At 55.4% G+C, this 25,206-nt stretch overlaps 1 protein-coding gene across 1 annotated transcript in view; it reads left to right on the top strand.

The window, feature by feature from the left end:
- Positions 1-3,319: 3,319 nt before the first annotated feature.
- LOC137320192 (transcription cofactor vestigial-like protein 4) overlaps positions 3,320-25,206 on the top strand; it is a 59,424-nt gene continuing 37,537 nt past the window's right edge. Inside the window, exons 1-4 of the mRNA XM_067981910.1 lie at positions 3,320-3,790; positions 5,281-5,452; positions 20,082-20,298; positions 24,492-24,612. Coding sequence (XP_067838011.1) covers positions 3,727-3,790; positions 5,281-5,452; positions 20,082-20,298; positions 24,492-24,612 — 574 coding nt within the window. The 5' untranslated portion in view covers positions 3,320-3,726. The remainder of the gene's footprint in view (positions 3,791-5,280; positions 5,453-20,081; positions 20,299-24,491; positions 24,613-25,206) is intronic.

The following is a 25,206-nucleotide window of genomic DNA, read 5'->3' as shown; positions in this document are numbered from 1 at the left end:
TAGAGAGAGAGAGACAGAGGGGGAGAGAGAGAGAGAGAGAGAGAGACAGAGTCAGAGAGAGAGAGAGAGAGAGAGATTGAGAGGGAGAGAGAGAGAGAGACAGAGTCAGAGAGAGAGAGAGAGAGAGAGATTGAGAGGGAGAGAGAGAGAGAGAGAGATTGAGAGGGGGAGAGAGAGAGAGCAGGTGGTCGGAGCAGAGAATCTTTGTCTCCGGATATACAGATCCCACCTGTCGGATCTGCCGCACCAATCCCTCACCAGGTGCCCAACTGCCTCAAGGAAAATTGCGAAGAAAATAACCGATCGACGCGCCTGATGCGAAGGCAGGTGAGGGGCAGGCCGGCCGAGCGTGTCGGTACGCGCAGAGTGTGGGTGTGATCATTCAGACACAAAGGCCCAGTGTAATGCGAGCCTCTCCGCCCTCTCTCTTTGTGCAGCATGCTGCGTTTGATATGGGGCATGAAAGAGCTGGAGATTGGGAAGTGAATACACCTGGATGCGTGTCAGCTGAGGTGCTGGCCCACGTTCTGCCCAACCCCCACCCCGCCCTCCTCCTCCATCTGCCTGCAGGGTCATGGCATCTCGCCGCACAGGACGAAACCACTCGGCCATCGCCCCCCTGTCCCCTCTCTCTCTGAAGAGCTCTCCCCTCAGTCCCACTCCCCTGCCCTTTCCCCACTCGGCCCATCGCCCCCTGTACCCTCTCTCTCTGAAAGAGCTCTCCCCTCAGTCCCACTCCCTGCCCTTTCCCCACTCGGCCCATCGCCCCCCTGTCCCCTCTCTCTGAAAGAGCTCTCCCCTCAGTCCCACTCCCCTGCCTTTCCCCACTCGGCCCATCGCCCCCCTGTACTCTCTCTCTCTGAAAGAGCTCTCCCCTCAGTCCCACTCCCCTGCCCTTTCCCCACTCGGCCCATCCCCCCCTGTACCCTCTCTCTGAAAGAGCTCTCCCCTCAGTCCCACTCCCATGCCCTTTCCCCACTCGGCCCATCGCCCCCTGTACCCTCTCTCTCTAAAAGAGCTCTCCCCTCAGTCCCACTCCCATGCCCTTTCCCCACTCGGCCCATCGCCCCCTGTACCCTCTCTCTCTGAAAGAGCTCTCCCTCAGTCCCACTCCCCTGCCCTTTCCCCACTCGGCCCATCGCCCCCTGTACCCTCTCTCTCTGAAAGAGCTCTCCCCTCAGTCCCACTCCCCTGCCCTTTCCCCACTCGGCCCATCGCCCCCTGTACCCTCTCTCTCTAAAAGAGCTCTCCCTCAGTCCCATTCCCCTGCCCTTTCCCCATCGCCCCCTGTACCCTCTCTCTGAAAGAGCTCTCCCCTCAGTCCCACTCCCATGCCCTTTCCCCACTCGGCCCATCGCCCCCTGTACCCTCTCTCTCTAAAAGAGCTCTCCCCTCAGTCCCACTCCCATGCCCTTTCCCCACTCGGCCCATCGCCCCCTGTACCCTCTCTCTCTAAAAGAGCTCTCCCCTCAGTCCCACTCCCATGCCCTTTCCCCACTCGGCCCATCGCCCCCTGTACCCTCTCTCTCTAAAAGAGCTCTCCCCTCAGTCCCACTCCCTGCCCTTTCCCCACTCGGCCATCGCCCCCTGTGCCCTCTCTCTAAAAGAGCTCTCCCCTCAGTCCCACTCCCATGCCCTTTCCCCACTCGGCCCATCGCCCCTGTACCCTCTCTCTCTAAAAGAGCTCTCCCCTCAGTCCCACTCCATGCCCTTTCCCCACTCGGCCCATCGCCCCCTGTACCCTCTCTCTCTAAAAGAGCTCTCCCCTCAGTCCCACTCCCCTGCCCTTTCCCCACTCGGCCCATCGCCCCTGTGCCCTCTCTCTAAAAGAGCTCTCCCCTCAGTCCCACTCCCATGCCCTTTCCCCACTCGGCCCATCGCCCCCTGTACCCTCTCTCTCTGAAAGAGCTCTCCCCTCAGTCCCACTCCCCTGCCCTTTCCCCACTCGGCCCATCGCCCCCCTGTCCCCTCTCTCTGAAAGAGCTCTCCCCTCAGTCCCTTTCCCGTAGCCTTTCCCCACTCGGCCCATCGCCCCCCTGTCCCCTCTCTCTGAAAGAGCTCTCCCCTCAGTCCCACTCCCATGCCCTTTCCCCACTCGGCCCATCGCCCCCTGTACCCTCTCTCTCTAAAAGAGCTCTCCCCTCAGTCCCACTCCCCTGCCCTTTCACCAAACCCTTCTAAATTTGTGTTTTCAAACATTTCTCCCCTTTCCCTTTTAAAACCTATTCTGGATTCTGCTCGCCCCTACTGTTTCATACCATCGCCTACCAACCCTCTGTGCAATGTGAAAAAATATTCTCCTATCCTCTCCTTTATCCTTTTGGTCTTGAATTGACGCTCTCTGGTTCACGACTCTCAGACAAAATAAATAGTTGTTCCCGATTTACCTCTTCGAAGCCGTTCCTAATTTCGAACCCCTGCGCCAGGCGTCCCCTTAGCCTTCTCTGATCTGATCAAGAGTGCCAGTGTCTTCCCTCACAACTAATGTTTCTCGTTCCCCCCCCCCGTGCCACCTCCGTGGTTCTGTCTTGTCCCCTCTCCAAGTATCTGGCGTTGTGTTTGTGTCGGGTTAAGGGAGGCCGATCATTCATGGCAGAGAACGGTGGGAGAGACTTCACGAGCGCATTTACTGAGAGTAGTCTTGAAAGAAAGACTCCCATTTCGACAGCGCTTTTCATGATCTCAGGACACCCCAAAGCACTTCACAGCCAATGAAGTACTTTTGAAGTGTGGTCACTGTTGTAAAAAAAAAAGCCAATTTGCGCACAGCAAGATCCCACAAACAGCGATGTGATAAATGTCCAGATCATCTGATTCGGTGATGTTGATTGAGGGATAAATATTGGCCCCAGGACATATCACTCAGAAAGTGGTGAGAACGTGGGGCCGTCTTTCGGGATGAGACGTTAAACCGAGGCCCCCGTCTGCCCTCTCAGACGGGCGTAAAAGCTCCCACGGCCACGACTGGAAGAAGAGCAGAGGGAGGGGGGATTTCTTCCAAGTGTCCTGGGGCCGATATTTATCCCTCGACCGACATCGCTAAACCAGATCATCTGGTCGTCATCACATTGCTGTTTGTGGGGTCTTGCTGTGCGCGTGTGGAGCATAAACACCGGGACGGACCAGACGGGCCGAACGGCCTGTCTCGGGGCTGTAAAATCCGATGCAACAGTCAGCGTCAGGTGCAGAAGCCGGACGGTTAAAGCGATCCAGTAGTGGCGGGGTTAACTGAGCTGACAGGGGGGTGGGGAGGGAAGGAGGAGGAGGAGCTGCGGTGTCCGAGAGCAGCTCCCTGCTGACTCCCGCCTTGCCTGCTTCAAACTGCACGCCTTCGGAGCAGGAGAGGAGCCTCTCGCGGGACAAGCGGAGGAGACGAGCCGTCTCGCAGCCCAGCCCGGCTCCGAGGGGTGGCCTCGGCCGCCGCTGCGTCTGAAGGACGCGTCCGTGTATAGGTTTCAAGAGGCGGCGTTAACTGAATCGGCCCGGATCGTGGGGCGGGTAGAGCGGGGGGGGTGGTGGCGGCTTCTGATTTCGCCGTCCGCCACCGCGGCGTCCGTCGGCCGATTGCTCCGGGTGGGAGCGGTTCTGCTTTGAGTCGTCTCGGAGCGCGGTGACCGGGTCTCAGGAGGACCAGCCTCGGGAGGCTCCAGCCTCCGCGCCCGGCCGCCCCTCCTCAAGCCCTCTCGCCCGCCCTCCTCCCCCTACTTGGCGTGTCGCAACCTCGGGATGGTAGTCATGAATTATCAGTACATCAAAGAGATGAACGGATTCAGAGTCTACATCTTGGAAGGTACGGCGACTTTCGGGAGGGCGGGGGGGTGGGGTTGCTGGGCGGGGACGGGGGGAGCGTGAGTGTGCGAGGGGCTCGAGTGCGAGTGTGTCAGTCGGTGAGCATGTGTGCTGGGGTTGAGTGCGAGTTGGATGTGAGGGAGCGAGGATAGGCACGTCCAACTCAACCCCAAGCTGTGCTTCTGACCCCATTACCGCTCCATCACAAAGACCACCGACTCCCACCTCCGGAATATCGTCCCTCTCCGCCCCCATGCCTCAGCCCATCTGCCCGCCCCCGCCTCCGTATCCGAGCTCGCACCGAGTCCCGCTCGCCCTGTGCCCCACGAGCTACATTGGCTCCCTGTCCGGCAACGCCTCGATTTTGAATTTCTCGTCCTCGTTCCATGCTCTCACCACCGCCCCCACCCCCCCTCTCTATCTCTGGAACCGCCTCCAGCCCCGACAACCGCGCCCCCCCCCCGCAAACTCATCGTTCCTCCGACTCTGGCCTCTTGTTCATCTCCCACTCCCTTCGTCCCACCATTGGCGGCCGTGCCATTAGTCGCTAGGCCCTAAGCTCTGGAATTCTCTCCCTAAACCTCTCCGCCTCTCCCTCCTCCTTTAAGACGCTCCTCTCCTTCGAACCGACCTCTTTGACCGAGCTTTTGGTCACCTGTTCCAATATCTCCTTCTTTAGCTTGGCCTCCTTTCACACCTGATTACGACCCTGTGAAGCACCTTGGGATGCTATTCCATGTCAGAGAGAGCGAATCAATAAATGAGTTAGTGTGTCAGTGGGTGGGTGTGAGATAATGAGCATGGCGAAGTCCCAGGGCAGGTAGATATAGAGAAAAGCTCCCTCGACACTGTCCCATCAAACACTCCCAGGGCAGGTACAGGGTTAGATACAGAGTAAAGCTCCCTCTACACTGTCCCATCAAACACTCCCAGGGCAGGTACAGGGTTAGATACAGAGTAAAGCTCCCTCTACACTGTCCCCATCGAACACTCCCAGGGCAGGTACAGGGTTAGATACAGAGTAAAGCTCCCTCTACACTGTCCCATCAAACACTCCCAGGGCAGGTACAGGGTTAGATACAGAGTAAAGCTCCCTCTACACTGTCCCATCAAACACTCCCAGGGCAGGTACAGGGTGAGATACAGAGTAAAGCTCCCTCTACACTGTCCCATCAAACACTCCCAGGGCAGGTACAGGGTGAGATACAGAGTAAAGCTCCCTCTACACTGTCCCATCAGCCTCGTTCCCACTGTCAGTACGGTGCTCTGAGGTGCAGTCGAGAGCTGGTAATCCTCATCCGTGCCTCTTGACCAGTTCTGACACGCGGCAGCCCTCCTGCGAGCGACCTGTCGAAAGGTAGTTTGCCCCTCGACCCTCCGAGCTGGCTGGTGTGCTTGTGTCCGAGCGAGGTGGAGGAGAAGGGAAAAGGGACGTGAGATCCGCTCGCTCGGAAGGAAATGACGGCCGGTTGTGGTTCGTCCACTCTCTAGGGCACCCGAGCTTGAAATCGGAAGACCGCCAGCAGCCGGGAACCAATCACAGGACTGGACCGTCGCCCAACTGCCCAATCAAACGCAAGTATCCGGCGGAGCACGGCGGTATTAGACAATCGGTGGAGGAACTGCATCCCAAAGCTGGGCGGCCCTTGGCCTTGGTGATGATGTAAGTACCAGATAGGGCCACAGCAACACCACACACCGACACGGTGCATTTGATCTCCTAAAACGCCGCAAAGCACCTCCAGCAAAAAAAAAATTCACACCGAGCCAAAGGAGGCGATATTAGGACAAGTGAGCGAAAGCTTGGTCAAAGAGGTAGGTTTTAAGGAGCGTTTCCACGGCCGCCAATGGCGGGGTGAAGGGCGTGTGGGGTGGACAAGAGGCCAGAGTTGGAGGAAGGCAGATTTCTCGGAGGGCGGCAGGGCTGGGGGAGGTTACAGACGTCGGGAGGGGCGAGGCAGAAGGTTGAAGAGATACCCCACCCCCTCCTCCTCCTCCCGCAGCTCCGAGCGACCTTGACAAAATAATTTGACTGCTGCTATCTCGGTGATTGGAGAACGGCTACGTTTCCATCTCTGGCAAGAGAAAGCCACAATGTAGCTCCTCCATCCAGTCCTTCACCCTCTCTGTCTCATCAAAGTGCTACCTGCTACCCTGACCAGGAAGAGTCCAGAATGAGAGAAGGACCATTGAGCCCATCAGTCCCATTCCACCCAGAGTCCATGTCTGATTATTGTATCATTGGCCCATCAGTCCCATTCCACCCACAGTCCATGTCTGATTATTGTATCATTGGCCCATCAGTCCCATTCCATCCAGAGTCCATGTCTGATTATTGTATCATTGGCCCATCAGTCCCATTCCACCCACAGTCCATGTCTGATTATTGTATCATTGGCCCATCAGTCCCATTCCATCCAGAATCCATGTCTGATTATTGTATCATTGGCCCATCAGTCCCATTCCACCCACAGTCCATGTCTGATTATTGTATCATTGGCCCATCAGTCCCATTCCATCCAGAGTCCATGTCTGATTATTGTATCATTGGGCCCATCAGTCCCATTCCATCCAGAGTCCATGTCTGATTATTGTATCATTGGCCCATCAGTCCCATTCCACCCAGAGTCCATGTCTGATTATTGTATCATTGGCCCATCAGTCCCATTCCACCCAGAGTCCATGTCTGATTATTGTATCATTGGGCCCATCAGTCCCATTCCACCCAGAGTCCATGTCTGATTATTGTATCATTGGGCCCATCAGTCCCATTCCACCCAGAGTCCATGTCTGATTATTGTATCATTGGCCCATCAGTCCCATTCCACCCAGAGTCCATGTCTGATTATTGTATCATTGGGCCCATCAGTCCCATTCCACCCAGAGTCCATGTCTGATTATTGTATCATTGGGCCCATCAGTCCCATTCCACCCACAGTCCATGTCTGATTATTGTATCATTGGTCCATCAGTCCCATTCCACCCAGAGTCCATGTCTGATTATTGTATCATTGGGCCCATCAGTCCCATTCCATCCAGAGTCCATGTCTGATGATTGTATCATTGGGCCCATCAGTCCCATTCCCCCCAGAGTCCATGTCTGATTATTGTATCATTGGGCCCATCAGTCCCATTCCACCCAGAGTCCATGTCTGATTATTGTATCATTGGGCCCATCAGTCCCATTCCACCCAGAGTCCATGTCTGATTATTGTATCATTGGGCCCATCAGTCCCATTCCATCCAGAGTCCATGTCTGATGATTGTATCATTGGGCCCATCAGTCCCATTCCCCCCAGAGTCCATGTCTGATTATTGTATCATTGGGCCCATCAGTCCCATTCCACCCAGAGTCCATGTCTGATTATTGTATCATTGGCCCATCAGTCCCATTCCACCCAGAGTCCATGTCTGATTATTGTATCATTGGGCCCATCAGTCCCATTCCACCCACAGTCCATGTCTGATTATTGTATCATTGGCCCATCAGTCCCATTCCACCCAGAGTCCATGTCTGATTATTGTATCATTGGGCCCATCAATCCCATTCCACCCAGAGTCCATGTCTGATTATTGTATCATTGGCCCATCAATCCCATTCCACCCAGAGTCCATGTCTGATTATTGTATCATTGGGCCCATCAGTCCCATTCCACCCAGAGTCCATGTCTGATTATTGTATCATTGGCCCATCAGTCCCATTCCACCCAGAGTCCATGTCTGATTATTGTATCATTGGCCCATCAGTCCCATTCCACCCAGAGTCCATGTCTGATTATTGTATCATTGGCCCATCAGTCCCATTCCATCCAGAGTCCATGTCTGATTATTGTATCATTGGGCCCATCAGTCCCATTCCACTCAAAGTCCATGTCTGATTATTGTATCATTGGTCCATCAGTCCCATTCCACCCAGAGTCCATGTCTGATTATTGTATCATTGGGCCCATCAGTCCCATTCCATCCAGAGTCCATGTCTGATTATTGTATCATTGGCCCATCAGTCCCATTCCATCCAGAGTCCATGTCTGATTATTGTATCATTGGCCCATCAGTCCCATTCCACCCAGAGTCCATGTCTGATTATTGTATCATTGGCCCATCAGTCCCATTCCACCCAGAGTCCATGTCTGATTATTGTATCATTGGGCCCATCAGTCCCATTCCACCCAGAGTCCATGTCTGATTATTGTATCATTGGGCCCATCAGTCCCATTCCACCCAGAGTCCATGTCTGATTATTGTATCATTGGGCCCATCAGTCCCATTCCACCCAGAGTCCATGTCTGATTATTGTATCATTGGGCCCATCAGTCCCATTCCACCCAGAGTCCATGTCTGATTATTGTATCATTGGCCCATCAGTCCCATTCCACCCAGAGTCCATGTCTGATTATTGTATCATTGGGCCCATCAGTCCCATTCCATCCAGAGTCCATGTCTGATTATTGTATCATTGGGCCCATCAGTCCCATTCCACCCAGAGTCCATGTCTGATTATTGTATCATTGGGCCCATCAGTCCCATTCCACTCAAAGTCCATGTCTGATTATTGTATCATTGGGCCCATCAGTCCCATTCCATCCAGAGTCCATGTCTGATTATTGTATCATTGGGCCCATCAGTCCCATTCCACCCAGAGTCCATGTCTGATTATTGTATCATTGGGCCCATCAGTCCCATTCCACCCAGAGTCCATGTCTGATTATTGTATCATTGGGAGCCACAAAGCCAAGTCCAAGAGAGGGAGGCTCATGGGGACCATTCGGTTCATCCTTCCTTGGGGGGGAGGGGGGAATCTAACTCCCTGTTGAACAACCTCAGAGTGTTTCCCCCTCCACTCCCCGACCTGGAGCCCGACCTCGATATCGAACGTGCGTGTAGACGGCATCTCCTTTGACCTGAGCCCTGAATGTGCCAGTTCGCGCCCGCGTTGACCTCACCCTGCAGTCGCGGGTTAACTTGAAAACATCAGCCCACCCCATCGACCCGCGCTGGAAGCCTCCACCTTTAGCCCAGCAGAGCCTCCGCCTCCGGGTTTGATGGCGCAAGCTGGGGGCCTGAGGTCTTCGTCTTCCCCAAGCCACCGTCGTCAAGGGAGATCGATCGATCGTCCGTTCTGAGAGACTCCCCCGGGGGAACAATCCGGTCAGGTCTGGTTTAACCCAGAGATTTTTTTCCAAATATTGCGACCGTGCGGTGCCTTTCGAATTCATTTGTTTCAACCGCAGCACGACCTTGATTATCCCCACTCCCGGTTAGCTGTAAGAGTTTCCCTGGGCCGAGCCAGGCCTAGTCGGGCCTAGTCGGGCTTAGTTTGCGTAGAATAAAATTTAACAGGGTGAGGGACTTCAGTTATGCGGAGAGACTGGAGGAGCTGGGATTGTTCTCCTTGGAGCAGAGAAGGATAAGAGGAGATTGACCAGAATGGTCCCAGGGATGAGGGACTTCAGTTATGTGGAGAGACTGGAGGAGCTGGGATTGTTCTCCTTAGAGCAGAGAAGGTTAAGTGGAGATTTGATAGAAACATAGAATATAAGAGCAGGAGAAGGCCATTCGGCCCCTCGGGCCTGCTCCGCCATTCAAAATGATCATGGCTGATCGTCTAACTCAGTACCCTGATCCTGCTTTCTCCCCATATCCCTTGATCCCTTTAGCATTAAGAAATCTATCTGTCTCCTTCTTGAATACATCGAATGACTCGGCCTCCACTGCCTTCTGTGGTAGAGAATTCCACAGGTTCACCACCCTCTGAGTGAAGAGATTTCTCCTCATCTCGGTTCTAAATGGCAGACCCCGTGTCCTGAGACTGTGACCCCCTGGCTCTGGACTCCCCAGCCATCGGGAACATCCTCCCTGCATCTAGTCTGTCTCGTCCTGTTAGAATTTTATATGTTTCGATGAGATCACCTCTCATCCTTCTAAACTCGAGTGAATACAGGCCGAGTCGACCCAATCTCTCCTCATACGTCAGTCCTGCCATCCCAGGAATAGAGGCTTTCAAAACCCTTCGTGATTTTGATGGAGTGAATAAGGAGAAACTGATTCCAGTGGGCAGGAGGGTCGGTGACCAGAGGGCACAGATTTAAGATAAAAGAGCCAGAGGGGGAGATGAGGAAACGTTTTTTTACGCAGCGAGTTGTTCCGATCTGGAATTCACTGCCTGAAACGGCGGTGGAAGCAGATTCAATAATAACTTTCAAAAGGGGAATCGGAGAAATACTTGAAAAGGAAAAATTTGCAGGGCTACGGGGAAAGAGCAGGGGAGTGTGGGACTAATTGGATAGCTCTTTCAAAGAGCCAGCACAGGCACGATGGGCCGAACGGCCTCCTTCAGTGTTATACGATTCGATGACTGTAATTGGTTTTTCACCGATTCTGGGATCTTGGCTCAGCAGAGAATGTTACTGTGACCTGGCGTGAAACACCTGGTAGATTTACTTTCCAGCCAGCTCGATGCAGGCCAAGAGACCAGCAGGAGTCAGGGATTTGGATCCTGGAGACTGACAGATGTCGGGGCTTCAGGTCCTTGAGACCAGCAGGAATCAGGGATTCGCTCCCCAAGACACCAGCAGGAATCAGGGATGTGGGGCCGTGAGAGCAGCAGGAGTCAGAGTTTTGAATCTAGGAATCCCTAGAGACCAGCAGGAGTCAGGGCCTCTATCCCTAGAGACCAGCAGGAGACAGGGCCTCTGTCCCTAGAGACCAGCAGGAGTCAGGGCCTCTATCGCGAGAGACCAGCAGGAGTCAGGGCCTCTCTCGCTAGAGACCAGCAGGAGTCAGGGCCTCTATCCCTAGAGACCAGCAGGAGTCAGGGCCTCTTTCCCTAGAGACCAGCAGGAGTCAGGGCCTCTATCCCTAGAGACCAGCAGGAGTCAGGGCCTCTGTCCCTAGAGACCAGCAGGAGTCAGGGTTTCTATCACTAGAGACCAGCAGGAGTCAGGGCCTCTATCCCTAGAGACCAGCAGGAGTCAGGGCCTCTATCCCTCGAGACCAGCAGGAGTCAGGGCCTCTATCCCTAGAGACCAGCAGGAGTCAGGGCCTCTATCCCGAGAGACCAGCAGGAGTCAGGGCCTCTATCCCTAGAGACCTGCAGGAGTCAGGGCCTCTATCCCTAGAGACCAGCAGGAGTCAGGGCCTCTATCCCTAGAGACCAGCAGGAGTCAGAGCCTCTATCCCTAGAAACCAGCAGGAGCCACGGCCTCTATCCCTAGAGACCAGCAGGAGTCTGGGCCGCTAATCCGAGAGACCAGCAGGAGTCAGAGCCTCTATCCCTAGAGACCAGCAGGAGTCAGGGCCTCTCTCCCTAGAGACCAGCAGGAGTCAGGGCCTCTATCCCTAGAGACCAGCAGGAGTCAGGGCCTCTATCCCTAGAGACCAGCAGGAGACAGGGCCTCTATCCCTAGAAACCAGTAGGAGTCAGGGCTTCTATCCCTAGAGACCAGCAGGAGTCAGGGCCTCTATCCCTAGAGACCAGCAGGAGTCTGGGCCGCTAATCCTAGAGACCAGCAGGAGTCAGAGCCTCTATCCCTAGAGACCAGCAGGAGTCAGGGCTTCTATCCCTAGAGACTAGCAGGAGTCAGAGCCTCTATCCCTAGAGACCAGCAGGAGTCAGGGCCTCTATCCCTAGAGACGAGCAGGAGTCAGGGCTTCTATCCCTAGAGACCAGCAGGAGTCAGGGCCTCTATCCCTAGAGACCAGCAGGAGTCTGGGCCGCTAATCCTAGAGACCAGCAGGAGTCAGAGCCTCTATCCCTAGAAACCAGCAGGAGTCAGGCTCTCTATCCCTGGAGACCAGCAGGAGTCAGGGCCTCAATCCCTAGAGACCAGCAGGAGTCAGGGCCTCTATCCCTAGAGACCAGCAGGAGTCAGGGCCTCAATCCCTAGAGACCAGCAGGAGTCAGGGCCTCTATCCCTAGAGACCAGCAGGAGTCAGGGCCTCTTTCCCTAGAGACCAGCAGGAGGCAGGGCCTCTCTCCCGAGAGACCAGCAGGAGTCAGGGCCTCTATCCCTAGAGACCAGCAGGAGTCAGGGCCTCTATCCCTAGAGACCAGCAGGAGTCAGGGCCTCTATCCCTAGAGACAAGCAGGAGTCAGGGCCTCGATCCCTAGAGACCAGCAGGAGACAGGGCCTCTATCCCTAGAGACCAGCAGGAGTCAGGGCCTCTATCCCTAGAGACCAGCAGGAGTCAGAGCCTCTCTCCCTAGAGACCAGCAGGAGTCAGGGCCTCTATCCCTAGAGACCAGCAGAAGTCAGGGCCTCTATTCCTATAGACCAGCAGGAGTCAGGGCCTCTGTCCCTAGAGACCAGCAGGAGTCAGGGCCTCTATCCCTAGAGACCAGCAGGAGACAGGGCCTCCATCCCTAGAGACCAGCAGGAGACAGGGCCTCTATCCCTAGAGACCAGCAGGAGTCGGGGCCTCTATCCCTCGAGACCAGCAGGAGACAGGGCCTCTATCCCTAGAGACCAGCAGGAGACAGGGCCTCTATCCCTAGAGACCAGCAGGAGTCGGGGCCTCTATCCCTCGAGACCAGCAGGAGTCAGGGCCTCTATCCCTAGAGACCAGCAGGAGTCAGGGCCTCTATCCCTCGAGACCAGCAGGAGTCAGGGCCTCTATCCCTAGAGACCAGCAGGAGTCAGTGCCTCTATCCCTAGAGACCAGCAGGAGTCAGGGCCTCTATCCCTAGAGACCAGCAGGAGTCAGGGCCTCTATTCCTAGAGACCAGCAGGAGACAGGGCCTCTATCCCTAGAGACCAGCAGGAGTCAGGGCCTCTATCCCTAGAGACCAGCAGGAGTCAGAGCCTCTCTCCCTAGAGACCAGCAGGAGTCAGGGCCTCTATCCCTAGAGACCAGCAGGAGTCAGGGCCTCTATTCCTAGAGACCAGCAGGAGACAGGGCCTCTGTCCCTAGAGACCAGCAGGAGTCAGGGCCTCTATCCCTAGAGACCAGCAGGAGACAGGGCCTCTATCCCTAGAGACCAGCAGGAGACAGGGCCTCTATCCCTAGAGACCAGCAGGAGTCGGGGCCTCTATCCCTCGAGACCAGCAGGAGTCAGGGCCTCTATCCCTAGAGACCAGCAGGAGACAGGGCCTCTATCCCTAGAGACCAGCAGGAGACAGGGCCTCTATCCCTAGAGACCAGCAGGAGTCGGGGCCTCTATCCCTCGAGACCAGCAGGAGTCAGGGCCTCTATCCCTAGAGACCAGCAGGAGTCAGGGCCTCTATCCCTAGAGACCAGCAGGAGTCAGGACCTCTATCCCTAGAGACCAGCAGGAGTCAGGGCCTCTGTCCCTAGAGACCAGCAGGAGTCAGGGCCTCTATCCCTAGAGACCAGCAGGAGTCAGGGCCTCTGTCCCTAGAGACCAGCAGAAGTCAGGGCCTCTGTCCCTAGAGACCAGCAGGAGTCAGGGCCTCAATCCCTAGAGACCAGCAGGAGACCAGCAGGAGTCAGGGCCTCTATCCCTAGAGACCAGCAGGAGTCAGGGCCTCTATCCCTAGAGACCAGCAGGAGTCTGGGCCTCTATCCCTAGAGACCAGCAGGAGACAGGGCCTCAATCCCTAGAGACCAGCAGGAGACAGGGCCTCTCTCCCTAGAGACCAGCAGGAGTCAGGGCCTCTATCCCTAGAGACCAGCAGGAGTCAGGGCCTCTATCCCTAGAGACCAGCAGGAGTCAGAGCCTCAATCCCTAGAGACCAGCAGGAGTCAGGGCCTCTGTCCCTTGAGACCAGCAGGAGTCAGGGCCTCTATCCCTAGAGACCAGCAGGAGACAGGGCCTCTATCCCTAGAGACCAGCAGGAGACAGGGCCTCTATCCCTAGAGACCAGCAGGAGTCGGGGCCTCTATCCCTCGAGACCAGCAGGAGACAGGGCCTCTATCCCTAGAGACCAGCAGGAGACAGGGCCTCTATCCCTAGAGACCAGCAGGAGACAGGGCCTCTATCCCTAGAGACCAGCAGGAGTCGGGGCCTCTATCCCTCGAGACCAGCAGGAGTCAGGGCCTCTATCCCTAGAGACCAGCAGGAGTCAGGGCCTCTATCCCTCGAGACCAGCAGGAGTCAGGGCCTCTATCCCTAGAGACCAGCAGGAGTCAGGGCCTCTATCCCTAGAGACCAGCAGGAGTCAGGACCTCTATCCCTCGAGACCAGCAGGAGTCAGGGCCTCTATCCCTAGAGACCAGCAGGAGTCAGGACCTCTCTCCCTCGAGACCAGCAGGAGTCAGGGCCTCTATCCCTAGAGACCAGCAGGAGTCAGGGCCTCTGTCCCTAGAGACCAGCAGGAGTAAGGGCCTCTATTCCTATAGACCAGCAGGAGTCAGGGCCTCTGTCCCTAGAGACCAGCAGGAGTCAGGGCCTCTGTCCCTGGAGACCAGCAGGAGTCAGGGCCTCTCTCCCTCGAGACCAGCAGGAGTCAGGGCCTCTGTCCCTAGAGACCAGCAGGAGTCAGGGCCTCTGTCCCTAGAGACCAGCAGGAGTCAGGGCCTCTGTCCCTAGAGACCAGCAGGAGTCAGGGCCTCTATCCCTAGAGACCAGCAGGAGTCAGGGCCTCTGTCCCTAGAGACCAGCAGGAGTCAGGGCCTCAATCCCTAGAGGCCAGCAGGAGACCAGCAGGAGTCAGGGCCTCTATCCCTAGAGACCAGCAGGAGTCAGGGCCTCTATCCCTAGAGACCAGCAGGAGTCAGGGCCTCTATCCCTAGAGACCAGCAGGAGTCAGGGCCTCTATCCCTAGAGACCAGCAGGAGTCAGGGCCTCAATCCCTCGAGACCAGCAGGAGACAGGGCCTCTCTCCCTAGAGACCAGCAGGAGTCAGGGCCTCTATCCCTAGAGACCAGCAGGAGTCAGGGCCTCTATCCCTCGAGACCAGCAGGAGTCAGGGCCTCTATCCCTAGAGACCAGCAGGAGTCAGGGCCTCTCTCCCTAGAGACCAGCAGGAGTCAGGGCCTCTCTCCCTAGAGACCAGCAGGAGTCAGGGCCTCTATCCCTAGAGACCAGCAGGAGTCAGGGCCTCTATCCCTAGAGACCAGCAGGAGTCAGGGCCTCTATCCCTAGAGACCAGCAGGAGTCAGGGCCTCTATCTCTAGAGACCAGCAGGAGTCAGGGCCTCTATCCCTAGAGACCAGCAGGAGTCAGGGCCTCTATCCCTAGAGACCAGCAGGAGTCAGGGCCTCTATCCCTAGAGACCAGCAGGAGTCAGAACCTCAATCCCTAGAGACCAGCAGGAGTCAGGGCCTCTATCCCTAGAGACCAGCAGGAGTCAGGGCCTCTATCCCTAGAGACCAGCAGGAGTCAGGGCCTCTATCTCTAGAGACCAGCAGGAGTCAGGGCCTCTATCCCTAGAGACCAGCAGGAGTCAGGGCCTCAATCCCTAGAGACCAGCAGGAGTCAGGGCCTCTATCCCTAGAGACCAGCAGGAGTCAGAACCTCAATCCCTAGAGACCAGCAGGAGTCAGGGCCTCTATCCCTAGAGACCAGCAGGAGTCAGGGCCTCTATCCCTAGAGACCAGCAGGAGTCAGGGCCTCTATCCCTAGAGACCAGCAGGAGTCAGGGCCTCTATCCCTAGAGATCAGCAGGAGTCAGGGCCTCTGTCCCTAGGGACCAGCAGGAGTCAGGGCCTCTATCCCTAGAGACCAGCAGGAGTCAGGGCCTCTATCCCTAGAGACCAGCAGGAGTCAGGGCCTCTATCCCTAGAGACCAGCAGGAGTCAGGGCCTCTATCCCTAGAGACCAGCAGGAGTCAGGGCCTCTCTCCCTAGAGACCAGCAGGAGTCAGGGCCTCTATCCCTAGAGACCAGCAGGAGTCAGGGCCTCTATCCCTAGAGACCAGCAGGAGTCAGAGCCTCAATCCCTAGAGACCAGCAGGAGTCAGGGCCTCTATCCCTAGAGACCAGCAGGAGTCAGGGCCTCTCTCCCTAGAGACCAGCAGGAGTCAGGGCCTCTCTCCCTAGAAACCAGCAGGAGTCAGGGCCTCTATCCCTAGAGACCAGCAGGAGTCAGGGCCTCTATCCCTAGAGACCAGCAGGAGTCAGGGCCTCTATCCCTAGAGACCAGCAGGAGTCAGGGCCTCTATCCCTAGAGACCAGCAGGAGTCAGGGCCTCAATCCCTCGAGACCAGCAGGAGACAGGGCCTCTCTCCCTAGAGACCAGCAGGAGTCAGGGCCTCTATCCCTAGAGACCAGCAGGAGTCAGGGCCTCTATCCCTCGAGACCAGCAGGAGTCAGGGCCTCTATCCCTAGAGACCAGCAGGAGTCAGGGCCTCTCTCCCTAGAGACCAGCAGGAGTCAGGGCCTCTCTCCCTAGAGACCAGCAGGAGTCAGGGCCTCTATCCCTAGAGACCAGCAGGAGTCAGGGCCTCTATCCCTAGAGACCAGCAGGAGTCAGGGCCTCTATCCCTAGAGACCAGCAGGAGTCAGGGCCTCTATCTCTAGAGACCAGCAGGAGTCAGGGCCTCTATCCCTAGAGACCAGCAGGAGTCAGGGCCTCTATCCCTAGAGACCAGCAGGAGTCAGGGCCTCTATCCCTAGAGACCAGCAGGAGTCAGAACCTCAATCCCTAGAGACCAGCAGGAGTCAGGGCCTCTATCCCTAGAGACCAGCAGGAGTCAGGGCCTCTATCCCTAGAGACCAGCAGGAGTCAGGGCCTCTATCTCTAGAGACCAGCAGGAGTCAGGGCCTCTATCCCTAGAGACCAGCAGGAGTCAGGGCCTCAATCCCTAGAGACCAGCAGGAGTCAGGGCCTCTATCCCTAGAGACCAGCAGGAGTCAGGGCCTCTATCTCTAGAGACCAGCAGGAGTCAGGGCCTCTATCCCTAGAGACCAGCAGGAGTCAGGGCCTCAATCCCTAGAGACCAGCAGGAGTCAGGGCCTCTATCCCTAGAGACCAGCAGGAGTCAGAACCTCAATCCCTAGAGACCAGCAGGAGTCAGGGCCTCTATCCCTAGAGACCAGCAGGAGTCAGGGCCTCTATCCCTAGAGACCAGCAGGAGTCAGGGCCTCTATCCCTAGAGACCAGCAGGAGTCAGGGCCTCTATCCCTAGAGATCAGCAGGAGTCAGGGCCTCTGTCCCTAGAGACCAGCAGGAGTCAGGGCCTCTATCCCTAGAGACCAGCAGGAGTCAGGGCCTCTATCCCTAGAGACCAGCAGGAGTCAGGGCCTCTATCCCTAGAGACCAGCAGGAGTCAGGGCCTCTATCCCTAGAGACCAGCAGGAGTCAGGGCCTCTATCCCTAGAGACCAGCAGGAGTCAGGGCCTCTCTCCCTGGAGACCAGCAGGAGTCAGGGCCTCTATCCCTAGAGACCAGCAGGAGTCAGGGCCTCTATCCCTAGAGACCAGCAGGAGTCAGGGCCTCTATCTCTAGAGACCAGCAGGAGTCAGGGCCTCTATCCCTAGAGACCAGCAGGAGTCAGGGCCTCTATCCCTAGAGACCAGCAGGAGTCAGGGCCTCTCTCCCTAGAGACCAGCAGGAGACAGGGCCTCTATCCCTAGAGACCAGCAGGAGACAGGGCCTCTATCCCTAGAGACCAGCAGGAGTCAGGGCCTCAATCCCTAGAGACCAGCAGGTGTCAGGGCCTCTATCCCTAGAGACCAGCAGGAGTCAGGGCCTCTCTCCCTAGAGACCAGCAGGAGTCAGGGCCTCTAACCCTAGAGACCAGCAGGAGACAGGGCCTCTCTCCCTAGAGACCAGCAGGAGACAGGGCCTCTCTCCCTAGAGACCAGCAGGAGTCAGGGCCTCTAACCCTAGAGACCAGCAGGAGTCAGGGCCTCTAACCCTAGAGACCAGCAGGAGACAGGGCCTCTCTCCCTAGAGACCAGCAGGAGTCAGGGCCTCTCTCCCTAGAGACCAGCAGGAGACAGGGCCTCTATCCCTAGAGACCAGCAGGAGACAGGGCCTCTATCCCTAGAGACCAGCAGGAGTCAGGGCCTCTGTTCCTGGAGACCAGCAGGAGTCAAGGCCTCTATCCCTAGAGACCAGCAGGAGACAGGGCCTCTATCCCTAGAGACCAGCAGGAGTCAGGGCCTCCATCCCTAGAGACCAGCAGGAGTCAGGGCCTCCATCCCTAGAGACCAGCAGGAGTCAGGGCCTCTATCCCGAGAGACCAGCAGGAGACAGGGCCTCTATCCCTAGAGACCAGCAGGAGTCAGGGCCTCTGTCCCTGGAGACCAGCAGGAGACAGGGCCTCTGTCCCTAGAGACCAGCAGGAGTCAGGGCTTCTATCCCTAGAGACCAGCAGGAGTCAGGGCCTCTATCCCTAGAGACCAGCAGGAGACAGGGCCTCTATCCCTGGAGACCAGCAGGAGTCAGGGCCTCTATCCCTAGAGACCAGCAGGAGTCAGGGCCTCTATCCCTAGAGACCAGCAGGAGACCAGCAGGAGACAGGGCCTCTCTCCCTAGAGACCAGCAGGAGACAGGGCCTCTCTCCCTAGAGACCAGCAGGAGTCAGGGCCTCTAACCCTAGAGACCAGCAGGAGACAGGGCAATTCAATATGGCCTTTCGTCGCCCAACCACTTGCCTGAAGGAGAAAAACGCACTCAGAAGCTCTGAAAAAGCAGGTTTTGTCGTGTGAAAACTGCAGACTCCAACCTCAGCAGAATCGCCTGCGTGTGGGTGAAGACTGCCAGCTCCCTCCCTGCGTGCGTGGGTAACCAAGCCACTTCTTCCAAGTGCTGGCATATGGCCACCTATTACCTCAGCTCTGCAGGCAACTGAGCCTCGGGCTGCACCTCGGCCCACTTCAAGAAGCAACCGGCGTGCAGCCTGCATCCGGAGTAGGAGCAGTCTCAACCCTGGAGGAGGAGCAGGATACAAGAGGCGGGCAATAAACCGAATCAAACCAGCCACATGATCCTCGACTCCCTGCAGGGCACGAAACCAGGGCGTTATTTAGCCGAACACACTGGTTGCTAAGGTGGCGCTTGCTTCAGATAATGTGCATGAGGTGAAAGAACACACAATGATATCTTACAGGCACCAGTGGCGGGAGTTAGCAGCGACAGCACGGGTTAGATACAGAGTAAAGCTCCCTCTACACTGTCCCATCAAACACTCCCAGGGCAGGTACAGGGTTAGATACAGAGTAAAGCTCCCTCTACACTGTCCCATCAAACACTCCCAGGGCAGGTACAGGGTTAGATGCAGAGTAAAGCTCCCTCCACACTGTCCCATCAAACACTCCCAGGGCAGGTACAGGGTTAGATACAGAGTAAAGCTCCCTCTACACTGTCCCATCAAACACTCCCAGGGCAGGTACAGGGTTAGATACAGAGTAAAGCTCCCTCTACACCGTCCCATCAAACACTCCCAGGGCAGGTACAGGGTTAGATACAGAGTAAAGCTCCCTCTACACTGTCCCATCAAACACTCCCAGGGCAGGTACAGGGTTAGATACAGAGTAAAGCTCCCTCTACACTGTCCCGTCAAACACTCCCAGGGCAGGTACAGGGTTAGATACAGAGTAAAGCTCCCTCTACACTGTCCCATCAAACACTCCCAGGGCAGGTACAGGGTTAGATACAGAGTAAAGCTCCCTCTACACTGTCCCATCAAACACTCCCAGGGCAGGTACAGCACGGGTTCGATATTACCTCATATAGGTGTCAGCCTTGGCTCGCTGGTAGCACTCTCGCCTCTGAGGCAGAAGGTTGTGGGGTCGAGCCCCACACCAGAAACTTTGACACACAATCTGGGCTGACACTCCCTGGTGCTGCACTGTCGGAGGGGCCGTCTATTGGGTGAGACATTAAACCAAGGCCTGGTCTGCCCTGTCAGGTGGACATAAAAGATCCCACGGCCACAATTTGAAGAAGAGCGGGGGAGGGGGGAGGAGTTCCTCAACCAACATCACTAAAAAAAAAACAAATGATCAAGTCAGTATCTCATTGTTGTTTGTGGGATCTTGCTGTGCGCAAATTGGTCTGCCGCGTTTCCTACATTACAACAGTGACTGCGCTTCAATAAAAGGTACTTCATTGGCTGTGACGCACTTTGGGATGTCCTGAGGGGGTGACAGGGCGCCGGAGAATCGCGTAATGGTGTAGTTTTGGTTCCGAAGCCCTGGGCGGCGCAGGCAAGGATGGAAATCTGGAGGGGATGCAAGCCAACCTTTGTCGTCCTCTCGTTGAAATAAATCCGACAGGTTCCCCCAGGGCCGATGATCTTCCCCGCCAGATTGCCCCTTCTGCCCACGCGACCTTTAACCCCCCCCCGCCTCCAATCCAAGGCGTTAAACATGATCCATCAAGGACAGCTGCCATTTTGAGGCTCGCGTGCCTGTTAATGTTACTTTCTTCCTCCCAATGACAGAGACAAGCCCGTCGGTGGAGAAGGCCTCAAGGGGCTCGAGCGGGGGAAAGGTCTCGGCCCATCCGCCTCGTCGCAGCGCGGCCATGGTTACGATCCTCCCGCGCGGGCCCAGAGCCCTCTCTCCGACCAGCCGCTGGCCCTGATCAAGAAACGGCCGGGCTTGAGCAAATCGACCGCGAACCCGTTGAGCTCGCTGCCTCCGAGCATGCTCCAACAGGTAAGGGGACGGCTGGCTTCGACTCCAGGGGGTTGGGAAGGGAGGGTGTGGGGTTTGTGGCCGAGCTCAGAGGCTTTGCTTCCTCAATTCCGATCTGACTGCATTTCCAACTCGCAGGCTCAAATTTGAACGAAAATGAGGAAATATTGCTCCCATTGAAAATTCCCAATCCCAAAACACTGTCCCATCAAACACTCCCAGGGCAGGTACAGGGTTAGATACAGAGTAAAGCTCCCTCTACACTGTCCCATCAAACACTCCCAGGGCAGGTACAGGGTTAGATACAGAGTAAAGCTCCCTCTACACTGTCCCATCAAACACTCCCAGGGCACGTACAGGGTTAGATACAGAGTAAAGCTCCCTCTACACTGTCCCATCAAACACTCCCAGGGCAGGTACAGGGTTAGATACTGAGTAAAGCTCCCTCTACACCGTCCCATCAAACACTCCCAGGGCAGGTACAGGGTTAGATACAGAGTAAAGCTCCCTCTACACTGTCCCCATCAAACACTCCCAGGGCAGGTACAGGGTTAGATACAGAGTAAAGCTCCCTCTACACTGTCCCATCAAACACTCCCAGGGCAGGTACAGGGTTAGTTACAGAGTAAAGCTCCCTCTACACTGTCCCATCAAACACTCCCAGGGCAGGTACAGGGTTAGATACAGAGTAAAGCTCCCTCTACACTGTCCCCATCAAACACTCCCAGGGCAGGTACAGGGTTAGATACAGAGTAAAGCTCCCTCTACACTGTCCCATCAAACACTCCCAGGGCAGGTACAGGGTTAGATACAGAGTAAAGCTCCCTCTACACTGTCCCGTCAAACACTCCCAGGGCAGGTACAGGGTTAGATACAGAGTAAAGCTCCCTCTACACTGTCCCGTCAAACACTCCCAGGGAAGGTACAGGGTTAGATACAGAGTAAAGCTCCCTCTACACTGTCCCGTCAAACACTCCCAGGGCAGGTACAGGGTTAGATACAGAGTAAAGCTCCCTCTACACTGTCCTATCAAACACTCCCAGGGCAGGTACAGGGTTAGATACAGAGTAAAGCTCCCTCTACACTGTCCCATCAAACACTCCCAGGGCAGGTACAGGGTTAGATACAGAGTAAAGCTCCCTCTACACTGTCCCATCAAACACTCCCAGGGCAGGTACAGGGTTAGATACAGAGTAAAGCTCCCTCTACACTGTCCCATCAAACACTCCCAGGGCAGGTACAGGGTTAGATACAGAGTAAAGCTCCCTCTACACTGTCCCATCAAACACTCCCAGGGCGGGTACAGGGTTAGATACAGAGTAAAGCTCCCTCAACACTGTCCCGTCAAACACTCCCAGGGCAGGTACAGGGTGAGATACAGAGTAAAGCTCCCTCTACACTGTCCCATCAAACACTCCCAGGGCAGGTACAGGGTGAGATACAGAGTAAAGCTCCCTCTACACTGTCCCATCAAACACTCCCAGGGCAGGTACAGGGTTAGATACAGAGTAAAGCTCCCTCTACACTGTCCCATCAAACACTCCCAGGGCAGGTACAGGGTTAGATACAGAGTAAAGCTCCCTCTACACTGTCCCCATCAAACACTCCCAGGGCAGGTACAGGGTTAGATACAGAGTAAAGCTCCCTCTACACTGTCCCATCAAACACTCCCAGGGCAGGTACAGGGTTAGATACAGAGTAAAGCTCCCTCTACACTGTCCCGTCAAACACTCCCAGGGCAGGTACAGGGTTAGATACAGAGTAAAGCTCCCTCTACACTGTCCCGTCAAACACTCCCAGGGAAGGTACAGGGTTAGATACAGAGTAAAGCTCCCTCTACACTGTCCCGTCAAACACTCCCAGGGCAGGTACAGGGTTAGATACAGAGTAAAGCTCCCTCTACACTGTCCTATCAAACACTCCCAGGGCAGGTACAGGGTTAGATACAGAGTAAAGCTCCCTCTACACTGTCCCATCAAACACTCCCAGGGCAGGTACAGGGTTAGATACAGAGTAAAGCTCCCTCTACACTGTCCCATCAAACACTCCCAGGGCAGGTACAGGGTTAGATACAGAGTAAAGCTCCCTCTACACTGTCCCATCAAACACTCCCAGGGCAGGTACAGGGTTAGATACAGAGTAAAGCTCCCTCTACACTGTCCCATCAAACACTCCCAGGGCGGGTACAGGGTTAGATACAGAGTAAAGCTCCCTCAACACTGTCCCGTCAAACACTCCCAGGGCAGGTACAGGGTTAGATACAGAGTAAAGCTCCCTCAACACTGTCCCGTCAAACACTCCCAGGGCAGGTACAGGGTTAGATACAGAGTAAAGCTCCCTCTGCACTGTCCCATCAAACACTCCCAGGGCAGGTGCAGGGTTAGATACAGAGTAAAGCTCCCTCTACACTGTCCCATCAAACACTCCCAGGGCAGGTACAGGGTTAGATACAGAGTAAAGCTCCCTCTACACTGTCCCATCAAACACTCCCAGGGCGGGTACAGGGTTAGATACAGAGTAAAGCTCCCTCTACACTGTCCCATCAAACACTCCCAGGGCGGGTACAGGGTTAGATACAGAGTAAAGCTCCCTCTACACTGTCCCATCAAACACTCCCAGGGCAGGTACAGGGTTAGATACAGAGTAAAGCTCCCTCTACACTGTCCCATCAAACACTCCCAGGGCAGGTACAGGGTTAGTTACAGAGTAAAGCTCCCTCTACACTGTCCCATCAAACACTCCCAGGGCAGGTACAGGGTTAGTTACAGAGTAAAGCTCCCTCTACACTGTCCCATCAAACACTCCCAGGGCAGGTACAGGGTTAGTTACAGAGTAAAGCTCCCTCTACACTGTCCCATCAAACACTCCCAGGGCAGGTACAGGGTTAGATACAGAGTAAAGCTCCCTCTACACTGTCCCATCAAACACTCCCAGGGCAGGTACAGGGTTAGATACAGAGTAAAGCTCCCTCTACACTGTCCCCATCAAACACTCCCAGGGCAGGTACAGGGTTAGATACAGAGTAAAGCTCCCTCTACACTGTCCCATCAAACACTCCCAGGGCAGGTACAGGGTTAGATACAGAGTAAAGCTCCCTCTACACTGTCCCATCAAACACTCCCAGGGCAGGTACAGGGTGAGATACAGAGTAAAGCTCCCTCTACACTGTCCCATCAAACACTCCCAGGGCAGGTACAGGGTTAGATACAGAGTAAAGCTCCCTCTACACTGTCCCATCAAACACTCCCAGGGCAGGTACAGGGTTAGATACATAGTAAAGCTCCCTCTACACTGTCCCATCAAACACTCCCAGGGCAGGTACAGGGTTAGATACAGAGTAAAGCTCCCTCTACACTGTCCCCATCAAACACTCCCAGGGCAGGTACAGGGTTAGATACAGAGTAAAGCTCCCTCTACACCGTCCCATCAAATACTCCCAGGGCAGGTACAGGGTTAGATACAGAGTAAAGCTCCCTCTACACCGTCCCATCAAACACTCCCAGGGCAGGTACAGGGTTAGATACAGAGTAAAGCTCCCTCTACACTGTCCCATCAAACACTCCCAGGGCAGGTACAGGGTTAGATACAGAGTAAAGCTCCCTCTACACCGTCCCATCAAACACTCCCAGGGCAGGTACAGGGTTAGATACAGAGTAAAGCTCCCTCTACACCGTCCCATCAAACACTCCCAGGGCAGGTACAGGGTTAGATACAGAGTAAAGCTCCCTCTACACCGTCCCATCAAACACTCCCAGGGCAGGTACAGGGTTAGATACAGAGTAAAGCTCCCTCTACACTGTCCCATCAAACACTCCCAGGGCAGGTACAGGGTTAGATACAGAGTAAAGCTCCCTTTACACTTGCCTGTAAAAATGTGCCGCATCTCCCAAGCTGCAACAGCGTGGAAAGTTCCATTTCCCAGATAACCATCCTGACCCATGTGAGTGACGTGGCCAGTAAATGCTGAATTCTGGTTCTTGTCCATGTTTCCTGGGCACTGGACTGTGTCCACCAAACTCACTTCACCGTCCAAGACACCGGAAAGATGCAGAATGCCCTCAAATCAGCCTGACGGTGGGTTCAATTCCAGATCACAGAGGTCAAATGGTGACCTCGTGACCCCAATGACCGCCCCTCTGCCCCATTGTCCTCTGGGAAACTCTGGGCCACTCAAGCCGTGCAATGACACGTCCTCCCCTCTTATTGCTCCACAGATGCGACCTTCAGTTATCACCTGTGCTTCCTCGCACTACCAGCAGTGTGGGCACTCCCAGACCTCAGGCATGTTCGGACACAGGGGGTGTGGATCCACCATCTACAGTCCAGACACAGACGGTGAGTTCTAGAGTGTTACAGTGAGGGGTGTGGGATATATCAGAGTGTTACAGTGAGGGGTGTGGGATATATCAGAGTGTTACAGTGAGGGGTGTGGGATATATCAGAGTGTTACAGTGAGGGGTGTGGGGTATATCAGAGTGTTACAGTGAGGGGTGTGGTGTATATCAGAGTGTTACAGTGAGGGGTGTGGGATATATCAGAGTGTTACAGTGAGGGGTGTGGGATATATCAGAGTGTTACAGTGAGGGGTGTGGGGTATATCAGAGTGTTACAGTGAGGGGTGTGGGATATATCAGAGTGTTACAGTGAGGGGTGTGGGATATATCAGAGTGTTACAGTGAGGGGTGTGGGATATATCAGAGTGTTACAGTGAGGGGTGTGGAGTATATCAGAGTGTTACAGTGAGGGGTGTGGGATATATCAGAGTGTTACTGTGAGGGGTGTGGGGTATATCAGTGTGTTACAGTGAGGGGTGTGGGATATATCAGAGTGTTACAGTGAGGGGTGTGGGATATATCAGAGTGTTACAGTGAGGGGTGTGGGGTATATCAGAGTGTTACAGTGAGGGGTGTGGGATATATCAGAGTGTTA

The sequence above is a fragment of the Heptranchias perlo genome, unplaced genomic scaffold (assembly GCF_035084215.1).
Source record: "Heptranchias perlo isolate sHepPer1 unplaced genomic scaffold, sHepPer1.hap1 HAP1_SCAFFOLD_998, whole genome shotgun sequence".
In the NCBI taxonomy this organism is placed as follows: domain Eukaryota; kingdom Metazoa; phylum Chordata; class Chondrichthyes; order Hexanchiformes; family Hexanchidae; genus Heptranchias; species Heptranchias perlo.
This window is presented reverse-complemented; position numbering and strand designations above follow the sequence as displayed.